Source organism: Uloborus diversus, chromosome 8, assembly GCF_026930045.1.
Source record: "Uloborus diversus isolate 005 chromosome 8, Udiv.v.3.1, whole genome shotgun sequence".
NCBI classification, from domain to species: domain Eukaryota; kingdom Metazoa; phylum Arthropoda; class Arachnida; order Araneae; family Uloboridae; genus Uloborus; species Uloborus diversus.
Window position 1 is genome coordinate 102,106,015 of NC_072738.1, and position 16,575 is coordinate 102,122,589.

The 16,575-nt window shown below is 33.9% G+C and overlaps 1 protein-coding gene across 3 annotated transcripts in view; it reads right to left on the minus strand.

Moving 5' to 3' along the window:
- Positions 1-16,575, minus strand: part of LOC129228277 (NAD kinase-like) — a 137,905-nt gene that overhangs the window by 73,455 nt on the left and 47,875 nt on the right. The window contains exon 1 of one of the 3 annotated variants that reach the window (XM_054862945.1): positions 5,416-5,576. The exons of the other annotated variants lie outside the window; for them this stretch is intronic. Coding sequence (XP_054718920.1) covers positions 5,416-5,537 — 122 coding nt within the window. The 5' untranslated portion in view covers positions 5,538-5,576. Of the gene's footprint in view, positions 1-5,415; positions 5,577-16,575 lie in introns of those variants that run through there. 3 annotated transcript variants of the gene reach the window in all.

The following is a 16,575-nucleotide window of genomic DNA, read 5'->3' on the forward strand; positions in this document are numbered from 1 at the left end:
CCGAAAACTCCGCATCCTCAATGAGAGACTGGTTAAAGGTTCTCTTCTATATGAATGCTGAGGGATAGGGACGCTAGCATGAGAATCACCAAAAGTTTACGTGTATTTGGGGCAGTTGAGGATAAGGTATATATATATATGTAGGCCTTCTATTAGCCTAGGGCATTAAGAACCATTTTGAGTCACAGAATGTTTACGCTTCAAAATTTTATTAAATGAAATAAAACTTAGATTCGCTTCGGGCAAACTAGTTTTTGAATTCACGTAGAGTAAATAGGCGATAATAATCCGTGTTTCTAAAAGGTGTAATTTTGCTTGCATTTCGGGCTATCCTTTAAGATTTTTGATTCATACTAAAATCGAAATTAGAAACATCTGCTAATGAATTCAATTAAGTAAATTGAGTTTAGAAAATTCTCAACTGAAAGAGTAATTGCACACAATTATCGTACTTTCAAAGTTACGAGTTAAAACAACAACGAACAAAAAACATTGGATAGGAAAGAAGTTGACAAAGAGGAAAAATAAATAAAAATTATTTGCAGAACTAATCTTCATGATGACCGTCTTAAAGCATTTAAAAAGCAAATACTAAACTAATGTAGCTCACAAATATCCTATTAGAAAGAAAGTACAAAAGCAAAAATGGAAGCATATGAAAAAAAAACATTTTTTCCAAAAGAAAACGAGTACATGAGGATGAAAGGTATCCCGGGATTGAAAAAGACTCACCTCTTAGTAGAATATACAATATTCATTCTAATAGCTAATCTGAATTTTGTCACATAAGAATTCATTTGGAACATTTTCGTGGTCCTACATATTTCCAAAGACGTTTAACAGTTAAAGATCCTGCCAACCTATCAAGCAGAATATAAAGAACTCTGTTTTATAGACGACGAGGAACATTGGAAACTAACCTGAGTTGATACATGTAACTTTCTGACTCCGCTCCTAAACTCAGAGAATTGTTTACAATTATTTTATTTTTTAAGTCAGCTTTTATAACTTATTGCTTTATGGCAAATATTTTTAAAATATATCTGTGACGACCTATTGCAGAGAGAGCGTCAGCAGAAATACTTTGATTGTCGTTTAATTCAAGTAATATAAAAACTAAAGGCAAAATTTGTGAATGAAGCAGACACTCAATAGTGGACATTTTGTTATTGCCGCAGAGAATCAACGGAACAAGTTCTATTAAAACATAATTGGTATCTGAAAACCAGGAGCATTAACTAATGTTGATCGGCATACCCGGTGGAACTGGAAAAATTAATAAGTTCAACACTATCCAAAAATCAATCAACAGACTTTTGCAATGTTTTTTTATGGAAGTGCCGGGACTTTACTTAGAGGTATAAATACTGACTATTCCGTACTTTAAACTACTTCGAATATCTCCTCCAGAAAGACTCCGTATGTTTAACAAGAAGAAACGGACAATTTTGTGAATTTCTCCAATAGGGTACTCCTTAGGACTTCTCTTAATGATTTTAAAATTAAAGGCAATATCCCAATAATTTTATTGCGCAACTTATATTTGTCTAAATTATTCAATAGAATTCAACCCCAGTTAAATTCACTTAGGAATAATATGATTTCGAGTATTGTTCTTACAGTACCAGCAGCTGATCTGTTGGCTCATAATTCTTGCATCCCCATAATCCCTGTATATTTCCTTTTCCAATTTAAATGATTACAATATCTAATGAAAATTTCTTTTGCCATCACCATCAACAAACGTACAACTATACCATACGTACTGCAAAAGGAAGATTATATTGTTCAGCGGGTATTGTGTTTGAATTATATGTTGGTCTCTCTTGATCTGGAAATGAGGTACATCAAATGAGGTTTTAAATCTTATAAAAACGAAACAAAAAAAGTTGCTTACAATGAATTTTTAAATCAAGAAGTACCTTTATAATATTTATTTAAGACAGATAGTTATTTTAACCCGAACTAGGTCGGAACGGGCCTCTAGTAATCTATATTTGAAAGTCCCCTTACTAGCCTAAACCCTTTCTTCAAGAGCGGCGTTATGTTTGCTAGCTTCCAGATCTCTGGCACTGTCCTTGAGTTGTAAGAAGCATTGAAAATATTCAAAATAGCATCCACTAATTAATTTGCACATTCAACTAAAATTTTTGGATAACTATTATCAGGCCCTGGAGCTTTAGTTGAATCACCAAAGTCCATACGGACTGATTGTATGACGTCCCATGGCAATAATGGAAATGTTTCTCTATTTACTATTTTATTAAATTTTGGATTATTGGTGCAATTTTGCAGAATAAACGTCAGCCGTTGTTAAGAATTTGTATAAAACTGGATGATTAATATAGGGGAGTCTCTCTCTTTCATTTGAAAATTCGACTAAAATACCTGATTTATGCATACATACATGTGTATAATTTTACATACATGTATTTTTCACTACATAGATGCGACGACTTATGAAATAAATTTCATTTATTTATTTTTCACAGAGGGATTGGAATGAATTTTCGTAAGATGACCACCGTTTCTTCATTATTTTGCCCACGGTAAATGAACACTGTGTTCAACTTCAAACACGAATCTCCTTTTGTTACGGAAAAAAATTTAGTTGAACTAAACTATTTTTATAAGTGACAAAATAAATAAATAAGTCCAATATTGGGGGCGTTAAAACGTTTTAAAATAGCTCAACTTATGACCACATCAGTTTTAAAACGTGTTTTATATTACGTAGTTTTAGTGGAAGTCTCTTTTTACTTCCTTTTACAAAAAAGGAAGTATTGTATTCGCGAAAAAATTTTCACTCAAAAATCGACCTTAATTTTCATTTTACTCACCCCCAAATGAATAATGAGTTTTTTTCGACTCGACCACACGTGGATAAATGCCTAAAAACGTATAGACACGCGAAATATCCATAATACCGATTCCCGAGTTAATTAGAACGACTTTTCTCGTGACGTCTGTATGTACGTATGTATGTGCGTATGTATATCGCATAACTGAAGAACGGTAAGTCCTAGTAAGTTGAAATTTGGTACGTAGACCCCTAGTGGGGTCTAGTTGTGCACCTCCCGTTTTAGTTGCATTCCGGTGTTTCAAAAGGGGTCTTTTGCTCCTTTTTGGGGAGGAAATCATTGTTAATTTCGATGCAAACTCAAATGGTGTTATAATTTGGCGGACACTTGGCGTTATATCGGCAGTCTTTTGGTACAAATTTGGCGTTTTTTTTTTTTTTTAATCTGTTTCCATTTGGGCACTGTTGGTGATATTTAGAGAGTAAACTATTGAATCACATTAAAATTTCCAGTAATGAGGAAATGACATTAAACTGGAGTAAAAGGAAGTCATGTGATGCAAACATCAGCTCGTTTCAAGTGATGAACAAACAACAATCAGCTTATCGACAGGTGGAGGATTGAGTGCCATGCCCTTTATCGCAGTTGTCATGCTGATAAATTGCGCGAAAACTCACCGATATTTTCCAACTAAAAATAAAATAAATTCATAATAAATTTTCGTAAACAAATTTTGCTCGCTATGAAAGTACAGTAACTCAATTCAAAAATAAAAATAGAAGATGGCTTCATTTTATTTTCATTTTAGAAACACTCTTACTTAGAAAATATTTGAGTAGGATAAAGACTATTATTGGGTAAAATTTTGTTATGAGAAACTGATGATTTATCAACATAAAATTTTATAGCAATAGGAGTCAAAGGAATGCTGGATTCAAGGGCACAGCGAGGAAAGATTGGGGCTCAGCCCCACCAGCCTGGGGCGCGCACAGGGAAGGGGGAGAAGGGAGGGCCTGAGCTTGAAGGGGGCCCAATATTTTTAAAACTAGGGGTGAAATATATGGGTAAACAATATGGAGGGTTCCCGGAAAAGTTATTTGTGACGGGCCCCAAAATTTCTGTGCATGCTCCTGCCACCAGCACACTTGATTTGAAGCTATATTGCCAATCCTATAGTGTTAATTACATACATGGAAAGGCCCTCATTACTATCCCCTCCCCCCAAGGAGAAACTTTTGTCTTGTTGTAACCGAATCCCGTCTCCGCCCAACGAAATCTTCCAGTTGCGTCAGTGCCTGTCTGTACATATAAAATCTTAAAAATCATAAAAACTTATAAAAGTTTTAAATAATTTTTGGACAATTATAGGTTTCAAAAAAATTTTGCATAAAAACAAGTGCATAAGAATAAGTTTCCAAAAACAATACGAAAAGCATAAAAGGCAAAAGAGGTTACATAAAGCAAAGCATCGACACGAAATTTTCAAAGCAATCTGGTAAAGGAGTAATAAAATATATGATTGAAGGGGGTTTCAAAACAATTCCAATAAAGTTGAATGAACTATTCGAAAAATGATTAATCGATATTGTTACAAGAGATAATCCTGATCTTCAGTATATGCACGGCTGCAGAGTCAAAAGGGGGTAGGTTGTTCGACTTTGACCCGACTCCTGCAGTTTCAAAGCCTCCGACTCCATCTCTTTTATTCCAAACTCAGTCTGACTCCGTAGCCCAGGTAGAGTTGAGGACTGACTCAGAGGTAAAATGGCCGTCTCCGACTCTTAGAATTTTAAAGCCTTCGACTCCAACTCCGGACACCAAGTACGGATGGTTTAGTTTGATTCTCAATCCCTTACTTTTAGCCCACGAGAGGAAAGTCATGGCCCAAACTGAGACTTTTGAATTTTTAGAGAGAGTACTTTGAAGGGAATTTTTTCATTTTTTGGAAATCTTAACTCTTAGGAGGGGCTCTACAGTATTTGGGGTTGTGCGCGAGCGTTCTTGGCGTGGGGGGATAGGCACCTCCTGATTTATTTGACTATTTTGCTTTTCACTTTGGTTGTCTTCAACGTTATAATAAACGTTTATTCGATGGATTCTTTGTGAGGAATATTTACTACAAACTATTTAGTATGAATAGGTTGTATCAGGTTAACCATGTAAATTAGGCTTTACATAATCATACTCCTTCAATCATCCTCAAAAAACTTCCTCTTCTACAATTTAAAATTATCGTGAAAACTATTAACTTCAGCATTCCAATATCTTTTTAATACAATATTGGTTATTTTCGAGAAAACGCAGAAATAATGGTATTTTCCGATTTCACATTGTAAAATTATCATTATTTAAATTATTTCTGGCACTATTGCGTTGAAATAAATTAGTTAATCTACATAAAACCACTCCCCCGATTCTAACCGTCTATTAAACTCAAAAATTAACGTAAATCTTATAGCATATTATTAACTAAATGAAAAACCGCATTTAAAGCTTAGCATACCATTCTGTTTTGGGACGACAATTTAAAGGAAAAAAAGAAAGCTTAAATTATTTGATGTATTAATAATAAAAATGTCTGAGGAACGTCTAAAGAGTCAACAAGAAAACTCACCTCAACCGCCTAGCAATTTTCGGGTCTAACTTTGGCAAATTCAACACCGTATCTTCATCGGCGAAATGCACGTAATGTCCGTTAACGCTAATTTCTGTCTCATTTTTTTCGCCGTTCTCCATACGGTGGCCGCAGAAGACCTCAAGCCCAGTAGGAAGGAAAGAAAGAGTTGGAAGGGGGAAAAAAATAATAATAACGAACGCGCTTACTACAGACACAGCACGGCAGGCTACCTGTTCGGAGGAAACGAAGAGCAATTATCACACAGAGACTGGATTCTGCGCATTATGAAGAGGAGATCAAGGTCGATCGGGAAGTATCCCTTTTTATTTATTTATTTATAACTGTCGCTCTCGCCTCCTCTCCTTCCCTCTCGTTCTTCCGTTTTTTTCGTTTGATAGAGACATGGTAAACCGACGAGGAAGCGAAGTGACAATCGAAGATTAAACAGTGCGCAAGTAATTTTTATGACTAGTGTCAGGATTTCATGCACGGTAAGATAGTCAAAATATGCATGCTAATATGCACAAAAAATTTCAAAAATATGCATGATAATATACACAAAAAATTTCAAATTATGCACTAAAAATTCAAAACTTATGCCCTAAAAAATTTTTAATCGCACAAATAAAAGTTTTCACATCGGAATAAAGTACGAAAGGTCTTTCAATTCTTGCATATTTTATATATTTGGTGACAAATTTTAATTTTTTGCGATAATTTGCTCGAAAAATCGAGTGGCCCGAGAAAAACCCACAGGTAGCCCGATTTTTTGTTCTTTACGAAGAACAAAATAGTTTTTTGTGGTATTTCTTTTTTGAAAAAAACAAGGAGGGGGAGGGAAAATCTCAGTAATAAGCAGTTATTTTTAAAATTTAGTTTTTATGCACTTATATGCATTAACGCTAAAATAAGCAAAAAGGCCATTTCTTGCTGCCAAGATTTTTTACATTTCGAGGCAAGCTCAAGTTTGGACAAATATGAGCTGATTTTCATACCCCAAAATAGAACACAAGCAAAAAATATTTCGCGGCTACGTTTTATCTTACATTAATTGGTACCTTGACTTTGACGCTGACACTCTCTCAACCCCCAAATAAATAGAGCAACCCTCTAAAATTCCACAATCAAAATTGGGGGGAAAAAAACATCTTCATTTTACATGGTTTATTATTATTTTTTATAGCTTTTTTTTTTCGATTTGCAGTTTATATTATATTTTATTTATTTTTGACACCAGAAGTTAAAATGAATTTGAATAGTGAATTTTCATTACTGTCAAGGAATATATTTCCTGAAGAGTAAAAATATTTATAAATTATTGTGTTCAGTTAAAAAAAATTGCTTTTTTGCTTGAAAAATGTATCACACATGTCATTGCTCCTTGATTTTACTTGAAATTGGCAAAAAAATAAATCAACAACTGATTCTAATTGATACCATTCTGACACCTTCTGCTCAGCAGTTAAGTAACTGTTTAAATACGTAAAAATGAATATGGGTCAAATCTCCTCCATAGTCAAACTTCCCCAGTTTACTAAATTGTTGTAAAATAGCTGATATGAATGAGGTCCAAGTTTTTCGAGACCAGTGGTCCCAAACCTCTTTGGACCCATCGTCCCCTTCTAAAGGTTGACTGACGCCCATCGCACCCCTCCCCCCTTCTTTCTTGAAAAAAGTTAAAACACGCACACACAAATGTCGGCGCTAATGAACATCGATGTTATTGAAAATATAAATGGCTAATTTTCATTTGAAGAAATTTATGTATAAACTAGCTGCATTGCCCGGCTTTTCCCGTTCTACCTTGAAAAGAAAAATTCTGTCAAGTGACGTATATTCAACACTCAAGCTTAAATAAAAGAAGAAAAAAACATCATGCAAAATTTCCTTTCCAAACAATGACGACAAATATTAAAATACTTTTAAGAAATTAAAATGACAAATATGGGATCAAAAAGCGTAACCATGGAAACACAAAATGATATAATGTTAAGAAATTAATAAAATGAGAAAGATTGAAAGAAACAATGGATTCAAAAAGCGTAACCGTAGAAAAGCGAAAATCAACTTGAAGGAGATGAGATTTTTCGAATTTGGTTTAAAAAAGCTTGTAACTTTTTTCTTCTGGAGATAGAAGCTTAGTTTTTTCGACCAAAGGTCGAGATAGATCTGGAGTAAAAAAAGCCGCTCTCCAATGGTGTCGAAAAGAAAACTGTGGAACAGTTCCTTCACTTTTTATTGATAGATTTAATGAAGAAAGTAATACCTAAATTTCAGCTAAGCCTAAAAAAGTCGAGCTAAAATGCAAATAACTCCCGCAGTAATTAAGTTAGAGCATTGAAACAAATTGCGCAGAACGCGGAAAATTCCACCCTTTCCAACGATATGTAATGTTAATAAGTGCAAATAATTTTTCACCCCCATATTCGAGAATTTATGTGGAAAGTGAGCCTGAATTGGAATAAAAAAAGAACTATTCATCGAATTTTTTTCGAACCGGTCTGCAAACCTTTTCCGGACTTAAAGAAACAAGTTAAAAATTTCAGTGAAATCGACCGGGTAGTTCTCGAGTTTTGTGCATTCAAACACACAGACGCTTTTTTGGAGACTTCATTTTATACTATGTAGAGACAAAACAATTTTACTCAATCACTCAGACTTTTTAAAAAAACAAAAAAAAAAAATAAATAAATAAAAGTACCATTTTCCTGTTTATTTTTCTTTTCCAAAATGAACTGATAGGTATTTGAAGGGAAATACATAACTAAGATTATTGCCGTACTTTTCTAAAACAGAAGTACATTTTTGTGAATTTTTTTTTTTTTTTTAATTGAAATCTGGGGAAAATAAAAACATTGGCACTTAAAATTTTTTTTAAAAAAAAAGGAAAACTTGAAAATTCAAAAACTTGTCAATGAATGATGATATTATTCTTTAAAGTTCCATAGAGAGGTGAGGGGGAAGCCCCAAATTTTAATTTGTTTGTTTTTTAACTTTTGATTCCTTGAATGAACTCTGAACAATAGGTTTTGTATAAGTTTACAATTTTGATGTTCGCCATCTTTTTATTGTTGTAATTTTGTCTTCGAAATTCTCATTGCTCCCTATCACCCCTCAAAAGTTTATCGCCCCCTTGAAGAGGCAAATCGTCCATTTGGGGGCGGTCGCCCCCGGGTTGAGAACCACTGCTCTAGACAATCTAAAGTAGTTTGTAATGCAATCTTTTCCGCATTACATTCATGAATGCTCACGGGCTATGGAAAATAGAATCGTTTCTGAAATTTATAATATTTTTCTGAAAGAACATGCTTAAAAACATAGGATTTGACCATTTTTTAAATCATTTGACAAAGTGTGCTATTTAAAAAAAAAAAAAATAAATCAGTGGGCAGACTCAATTTTATTTTTTACGCTTCTGCGCATGACATCACAAACGAACTGCCATACACTGTTGCTATTAGCGCAGAGCGCAATATTTGATTCACTTCTTTACTCATATGTAGGACTCGACCGATGCATCGGCGCCGATGGTTCAACAATTTAGCCATCGGCATCGGCGGCCGATGCTAACTTGCAGGAAACATCGGCCCATCGGCCTTAAAAAACATCGAAAAGCCGATGGAAGTGGCCGATGTTTTTGGAAAAAAAAGGACCTTTGTTGTTTTACTTTTTAATACAAAGTAAAGTGAGTTATTGTTTTCACATAAAATTGTTTACTTAAATTTCAGTATGAATTTTTATTTTAATCACCCCTGAAAGAGTTTTTAATACTGCATTCAGGTACCAAACAAGTTAATTATTGCGTTGTTTCTTGCGGTTGGATGTATGTAAGTATCTCTCATAAGTCATAACTCAACTAGTATGTTGTGGCCATCACGAAACTTTCTTCTATATTTTTCCTTTTTCTGATCCCTCCCCATGCTTGACGAGGAAGCAATATTCCTAACAAAAACAAAATGACACATGCAAAAACTTGACGACCATCCCAATGTCTGAATTATTGCAAAAGCAAAGCAAAGAGCGAAAATTGAAAGTTATTTTAAAAGCCCAACTTGAATTAATTACAAATATTTTATTTATTAAAAAACATAAGATGGCAACAGTTAAAAATTTTAATTCATTGAGATAATATTTCCGATCATTTCCATACAATTAAAATCACGAGAAATACGCAGACGACAATCTATTACGATTTATCTTTCTTATTGTTGCATTAATAAAACTATTTTTATTCGCAAAAAAAAAAAAAAAAAAAATCAACACCTCTTGGAGCGATTGGAGTCAAAATTGAACCAAAGCCTGTTTACGTATGGATTCACATATATTCCAAATTTCAAACAGAACGTAACATTACTTCTTGAGATAGGGCACTCACAATGAAAAAAAAGAACGGGCGATTGCGCTACCCCCTTTTTAGCTGTTGACACCAAAATAAAATCAGCTCTTATACCCACTAAGGGCTACTTGTCAAAAAATTTTTGTTTGATTCCGTTCGTTATTTCTTGAGATACAGCAGTCACAATTCACGACAAAAAAGGTTCCATAACTCAACCCCCGTTTGAGCTATTGACACCAAAATTGAATCAGCACCTGCTCCAGTTAGGGGCAACATGTGGACCAAATTTTGTTTGATTCCACCAGTTACATCCTGAGGAATAGCAATCACGCATAACTCAAAAAACGTCCCATTGCTCCACCCCCCTTGGAGGAATTCGCGCCAAAAACCAATGGGCACAAGTTCACATAGGGTCACATATGTGTACGAAATTTCGTTCAATTTCATGCAAAAGTTTTTGCTGTAGAGCGGCCACAAAAAACTGGTCACACACAGACAGACAGACATTTTCCAAAAATAGTCGAAATGGACTCAGCACACCTCAAAACGTTCGAATCGGTCAAAATTCGAAAATTTGCACGAATCCAATACTTTCTTCCATATATTAGATATAGAAGAAAGTAAAAATGGTAAGCTGTAGAAGGCTAAATTTTCGCGTGTGGGATGTGCATACGTTCCAGTTGTGCAATTCCCTTCTTGTTTTCAATCGGATGTTTTAAAAAGCCTATTTACTCATTTTTTGTGGCTATTAATTACTTATTTCAAGGCAAAACTAATACAGCGTCTCAGACTGACGATCATTTGGTGATATATTGCCGAATTGGAGACTATGGAAACAAATATGAGATGGCGAAACCGGTTTTGTTTCATTTTGTTAGATTCTCGTTGAACCGACGGTAATTTTTAATTTTTCGATATTTGTAATATGAATCACAGTAATGCAGTCTTTTTTGTATCGCTTCTGCGGAGCTACAAGTTAGGGGCCCGTCGAAATACATTTTGGGGCCCTATTTCTCTATCATAGAAAATGTAAAACATTTATCATAAGCATTTTTGTAACTCGGGCCCCTACAGTTATGGGGCCTCTCGTGCAATTGCAATATTTGCTATATTTTAAATCGCGCCTGCGCATCAAAACAAACTCGGGTGCAAGTTTTAAAAGAGTTTTTCTGCTCAATGTTTATGATTACTTTGAACTCTATTTTTTACGACTATTTTTTGTATTTCTGAGAACACTTGCGTGCCGCTCCTCCCACCCCCTCAATTTCTGAAATTAAACTGTAGTTGTACTTTTGAGTTGTTTAAAAGTAACACCATTCATAAAATTAGAGTTTTTTTTTTTTTTTTTTTTCAAGCTTTATTTTTTTGTTTAGGAAAAAATTTAGAGAATTGATCTAACAAAATTAATTAAAGACGTTTTGAATAGTGACATAATTCGGAAATCAAAGGTACTTTTGAATTTTTTCTTCGTAAGTGCTGAAGTAGATTCAGAAACTATTCCGAGGCGTTGGTGGTAGCGGTTCTGTACTAAAAAAATGAGGCCAAAAAGTTTAATGTTGTGAGTTACCCCAAAATCAAAGGGTGACCCTCCTAACCCACCCTTGTCGTGTCAAGCATTTCTTACATATTTAACGATTATTTATTTTGGTCATGAAATGTCATTTTGCGTATTTCTTATATTTGTTTCACCTATATTTCGTAATGCGAAATCTTTTTTGCATCATGAATAGCGATCGATTTTTTTTTCTGTTATAAGTAACTATTTTTATGTATTTATATAAAATCAATGAATAAGTTATTTTCGTTTTCATCATATTTTTAATAATATGTTATAGAAAAGTTTAAAGGATTTTCTATTATACAATTTTTTAAATTTCAGAAAATTATTGTTAAATTGATAAATTTAATTTGAACTTGTTCGTAGTGCTTCATAAAAGATTAAACAATCAAATTATTCAATATTACGTGTGCAAACATCATATCAAGTAGTATATGTATTCAGTTATTAACTTGGTGTAAATATTGAGTTTGTTTATTGTAGTTGCGTTTTAAGAACCTTGCTCTTTTCATGGCTATTTCTTTTTTCAGAAAAATTTATGTCACTCTTATAGCTTTTATGAAAAATGCAAACTTTTCTATTCATAAATTTTAAATAAATATAAAAATATTCCTAATATGATTTAATATTGAAATTTATCTGTTACCTTTTTTGTTTAATTTGATGACTAAAAAATGTCTACGTGCAATTTTTCCACTTTAATTGCGTTATTTGTTGACGGTATTATAGTTTTATTCTTAATTTTCATTTTAATGATAAAACATAATTTAATGTTTTTTAACTATGTTTAATGTACCTAAATCCATACATTTTGACAATATTACTGAAATCTTAGTTATATGTTCAATTTAAAAAAATCAATTGGTTATTAAACAGTCTCTTTGTTTTTCTTCCTTTTTTTTCTTTCTTTCTTTATTTTATTCTTTTCTTTTCTTTTTTTTTTTTGGTTGTTCTTTGTCTTCCATCATACAGCAGTCAAAAAAGGAAAAATATAACTACACCCTATACAGATTGCACGTACTACGATCCAAAAGTTCGTGGGTCAAGCTGTATAAAACCTTACCGAGAATAATTCACATAACCAAAGCACATCCACCTTCAAAAGGTCGCCATGAGGGACTATGATACTTCTTCCAGCGTTCATATAACTTTTGGAAACACTCATGGAAGCCATTTTTCGCTACCTTCTGTGATGAAGCTTTATCTTCTCCTGACGGAAGAAAGCGGCGTCCATGCAAATCTTTTTTGCAGGGAACAGGTAAAAGTCATACGGAGCTAAGTCCGACGAAACGTTATGTTATTTGTTTGCCATATCAGAGTATTGACAAACCAAACTGTGCATCCTCAGCATGAAAGTCGCCTTCTTCCTCACGATGAAGTTAAAGCCTTACAGGAAGTTGCGAAACAGGCTGCCAGTGCTTCTAAAAGCTATACGAACGTTGGCAGAAGTGCATAGTCGTTCAAAGTGACAATTTTGTAGACAGATGTGCTTCGGTAATGTGAACTATTCAGGGTAAGGTTTTATACAGCTTTCCTCAAACTTTTAGATCATACTACTTACGTATGAGTTTTCAACTTACTATTTCATAACGTTTTTGAGTGACGCAAGTTTACGCGGATGAAGACATCACATCACAAATGAGTTTGCGATAATTAACTAAGGATGAGTTCAAAATGGAAATTTCGGTCATCTATATGTTCTTAGGTACATATGCATGTACAGATGTGCCGAAAAAACTTGTGAAGTTTAAATTGGGTGATCGTAAAATATAAATTTAGGTCGAAATCTGATATATATATTTTGTGATTACAATTCCTTATTCGTCGAAAGAAAGTAAAATGAAATGAATCAATGATTCTTTAAACCTGACAATCTTATCAATTTATTTCTGTTAGATTTTTTTTTTTTGCCATCGGCCAACAACATCGGCCATCGGCAATCGGCCATTAGGAGGAAAACAATCGGCCATCGGCCATCTTTGAACAATCGTCCAACAATCGGCCCATCGGCCAAAAAATGCCATCGGTCGAGCCCTACTCATATGTAGTGGCGACGATATTTTTGATTTCAAGCGTAGAGCGCAATATTTAATTCACTCCAGAATTATCAGAACCTGGAAATGCGATAGACAGCAAGCGTAAACATTCAGCGCACCAGTGAAATGCGCCAAAGTACATGATTTTTGACGTCATAAAGGCCACGCCTTGTTTGAAAAATCGGACATTTTGAAAAATTAATTGAAAAATAACTGCTGGGAAAATAAAGGTATTTTCTATGTCCATGCTTTTTTTTTTTTTTTTGCTCATTCTATCAACTCTAGTGACTACAAGTAGTACTTTTGACTGAAGGAAACAACGCCATTGTATCGCTTTAAACGAGAAATTGCACAAATGAACTTCTGTGGTAAAAAGCAAGGGTGGTTCCAACTTCTACCTTTGAAGGAGTTCATTATGGAAATATGATCACGCTACTATTCAGACACAACTCGGATCACTCGGGCTCTCCCCCGGTAATTTCTCAAAACTGTATTTGAAAAAGGTAATTGTTCTTGCAGTCTCAACCATATCTTATTTTGAATAACAGCTCCCGTGGTAAATACAGTCTTGTCAGGACAGAAACCTAACTGCATTCTAATCACGTAAATTTCAGTAATTTACTTTTAGCTATTTCAATTCGTAACTAAAACAGACATCTGCAGATTAATCAGAACTGAAAAAGAAATGCCTATTACATTCTCAAGCAACACAACATGCTTTACAACCAAACGGCAAACAAAAGCAGAAACACATCATTTGCATTTTTCATTCAGAGATTCTTATTACAATCAAGCAACTACAAATGCCAGTAGCAAAGTATTGTTTTTCGTTTTCCACTCAGCGGGTGGTGAAGAAAATTAAATCTTCTAACGACCTTTCAAGAAGTTCACTTGTGTGCTTAAACCTCACAGTGAAGATGGCTTAAACGCATCCATCGAAAGGCAACCCCGCTGCGAAAAGAAAACACATTACCAGAGCTATTACAGCTTTCTCAAAATGCTTTTGAAGAGCATCTCCATCCGCTTCGGAGAGGTCGTTCCAGCCATTTAATCTATCTTTCTCTGATGAAGACATACTCACATCGTAAATTAGAGTCTTAGTTTTCGATTCCACAGTGCGTTTATCTTGGCATTTTAATTGCGAAGAGTAATTTATTGTTCGTTGATTCTATTTATCAGGTGCAAAGTGCTCGAGCTCAAGCAAAGAAGAAGCTGGAATATGTGATTTTTAATTTCCAGAACGTGCAGCAATATAGATTATATCTCTGAGAGAAAACTTTGGGATTTCCCTGCAAAAAACTGAGATGACAAGGGAATTTGAAAGAGACCCTTGGAAACGAAACTATCCCTCTCTCGAGATTTTCACACACACACACAATATAGTTCTTCAAAAACTCTCACAGAAAATTATGAATGAAGAAAGAAATAGATATTCATTACACATAAATTAATTGATAGTCATTTCGTAATAAGCAATCAGCTGAAAACTAAATTAAAAAGAAAGATTTTGTACACATTAAGTATTTATAAAAAATTTTTAATCCTTGTTCCATCTTATGAAAAAATTAGGTAGGGCAACCCAACTGATTTTATGTTAGTCTCGTTTTTGTGATTCAATAGCTTTTTATTACAAAATACAAAACTGTTGTACTTTTAAAGTTCATAGTCTAAGCATATCCATTTTTATTTTTAATAACATTACATTCCCGTCCACACTGACTGCACATCCATAATTATGTCTTGTATTTTACTAATTAGAGATAAAAACTTGATTTAAATATTCCCTGCTGCATATTCACTGCTACATTAATTGATTACAATACTGCGAAGACAAAAGCTTCGATTCTATAAGAGTTTTTTCAGAAGAAAAGAAAAGCTTGCATCAGTGGAGGCTGGCCGTAAAAATTCGTTTTGGTTTTCTGACAGTAATTAAATTTATCCATTTTCATATTCTTTTATGCAATTATAGAAGATCATATCATTAAGCATTTGAAATGCATTATGAAATTTTTCATATGAGGATCTTCACCTCTCGCTCTAATGATTTCTTAAAAGGCCTTTTTGCCTTTTGGAAATTTTGTAAACACTCCTCTTCTTTGACTGCGAATTTTGCGATGTTCCTCCTTACAGCAGTAGTGAATTAGTGCCGAAAGCACCGGAAAGGCACTCTGGTGCTGCATTTCTGGGGAAATAACTTTCCCTTTCTCATAAAATTAGTCACGAGTCAGGATTCTAACATTCCTCATTGTCGTTCCGCTAATGGAAAATTTACGAACTCCCCCTGGATTCCAGATTCATGAATTTGTGTACACTTTTTTTTAAAAAGTACGTTTTTAGTTTTCTAAACAGCCCTTAAGCAAATCTTTGTGTCTATGAATGATGCAACAAATATTCTTGTACTAGAAAACTTCCAGTCAAGGTATGACGGGTGAAAATTGCTTCTACATTTGAACGAAGCCATTGCCTGTTTGGTGATATTTTGATAGTTGAAATGGTAACTAACTCCAGTGGATTTACCCTAAACTCCAGTAGATATCGTTCATTGTTGACCTTTTTTCCGTTTCTTCATTCCTCTGAAATGACACAGTCTTACCAGTAAAGCAGTCAAGTTCCCGGATCGAGTTCAGCCTTGTCACAATAAAGCCTTTCCCTGCATGTTAAACATTACCAAAACACATTATCAAATTCCCATGCCATGGCGCGAGTTTCATTGTTGAAATATGCTGGTTACTCGATCATCGGTTATTATTTATATGAGGATGATGTTAAAATTAAAATCACCACTTAAAATTTTAAATATAATTGCACTATTCTATAGTAGGAATGAAAACATTAGACTTTTAACTGTCAGTAGTTGGCGTATTGAAATTTCAGCGGCAGAACTTTTTTAATTAGAAGTAAAACATAATCCAAATTAATTACAGTTTTGAGTGCTTTGCTTTCGATGTAAAGCTACATGTCAGCTTGTAGAAGCATAACATTTCAATTAAAAATTTAGTGACGAATAATATAACTTGAAAAGCCTTTTTTAACAAAAGAAATAAGATTTATTTGGGATGATGAAACGAATCAAGTTATTATTAAAAAGCAACCTTAAAAAAATAAAATTTTAAAGTGGACAAACATTACCATTTTCTACCTTAATTAAAGAGTTTATACTAAGTAAATACTAAAAACTTCACTCACCACAAATTATTGAATGCTATTTCTATGGCTTGCAACAACAT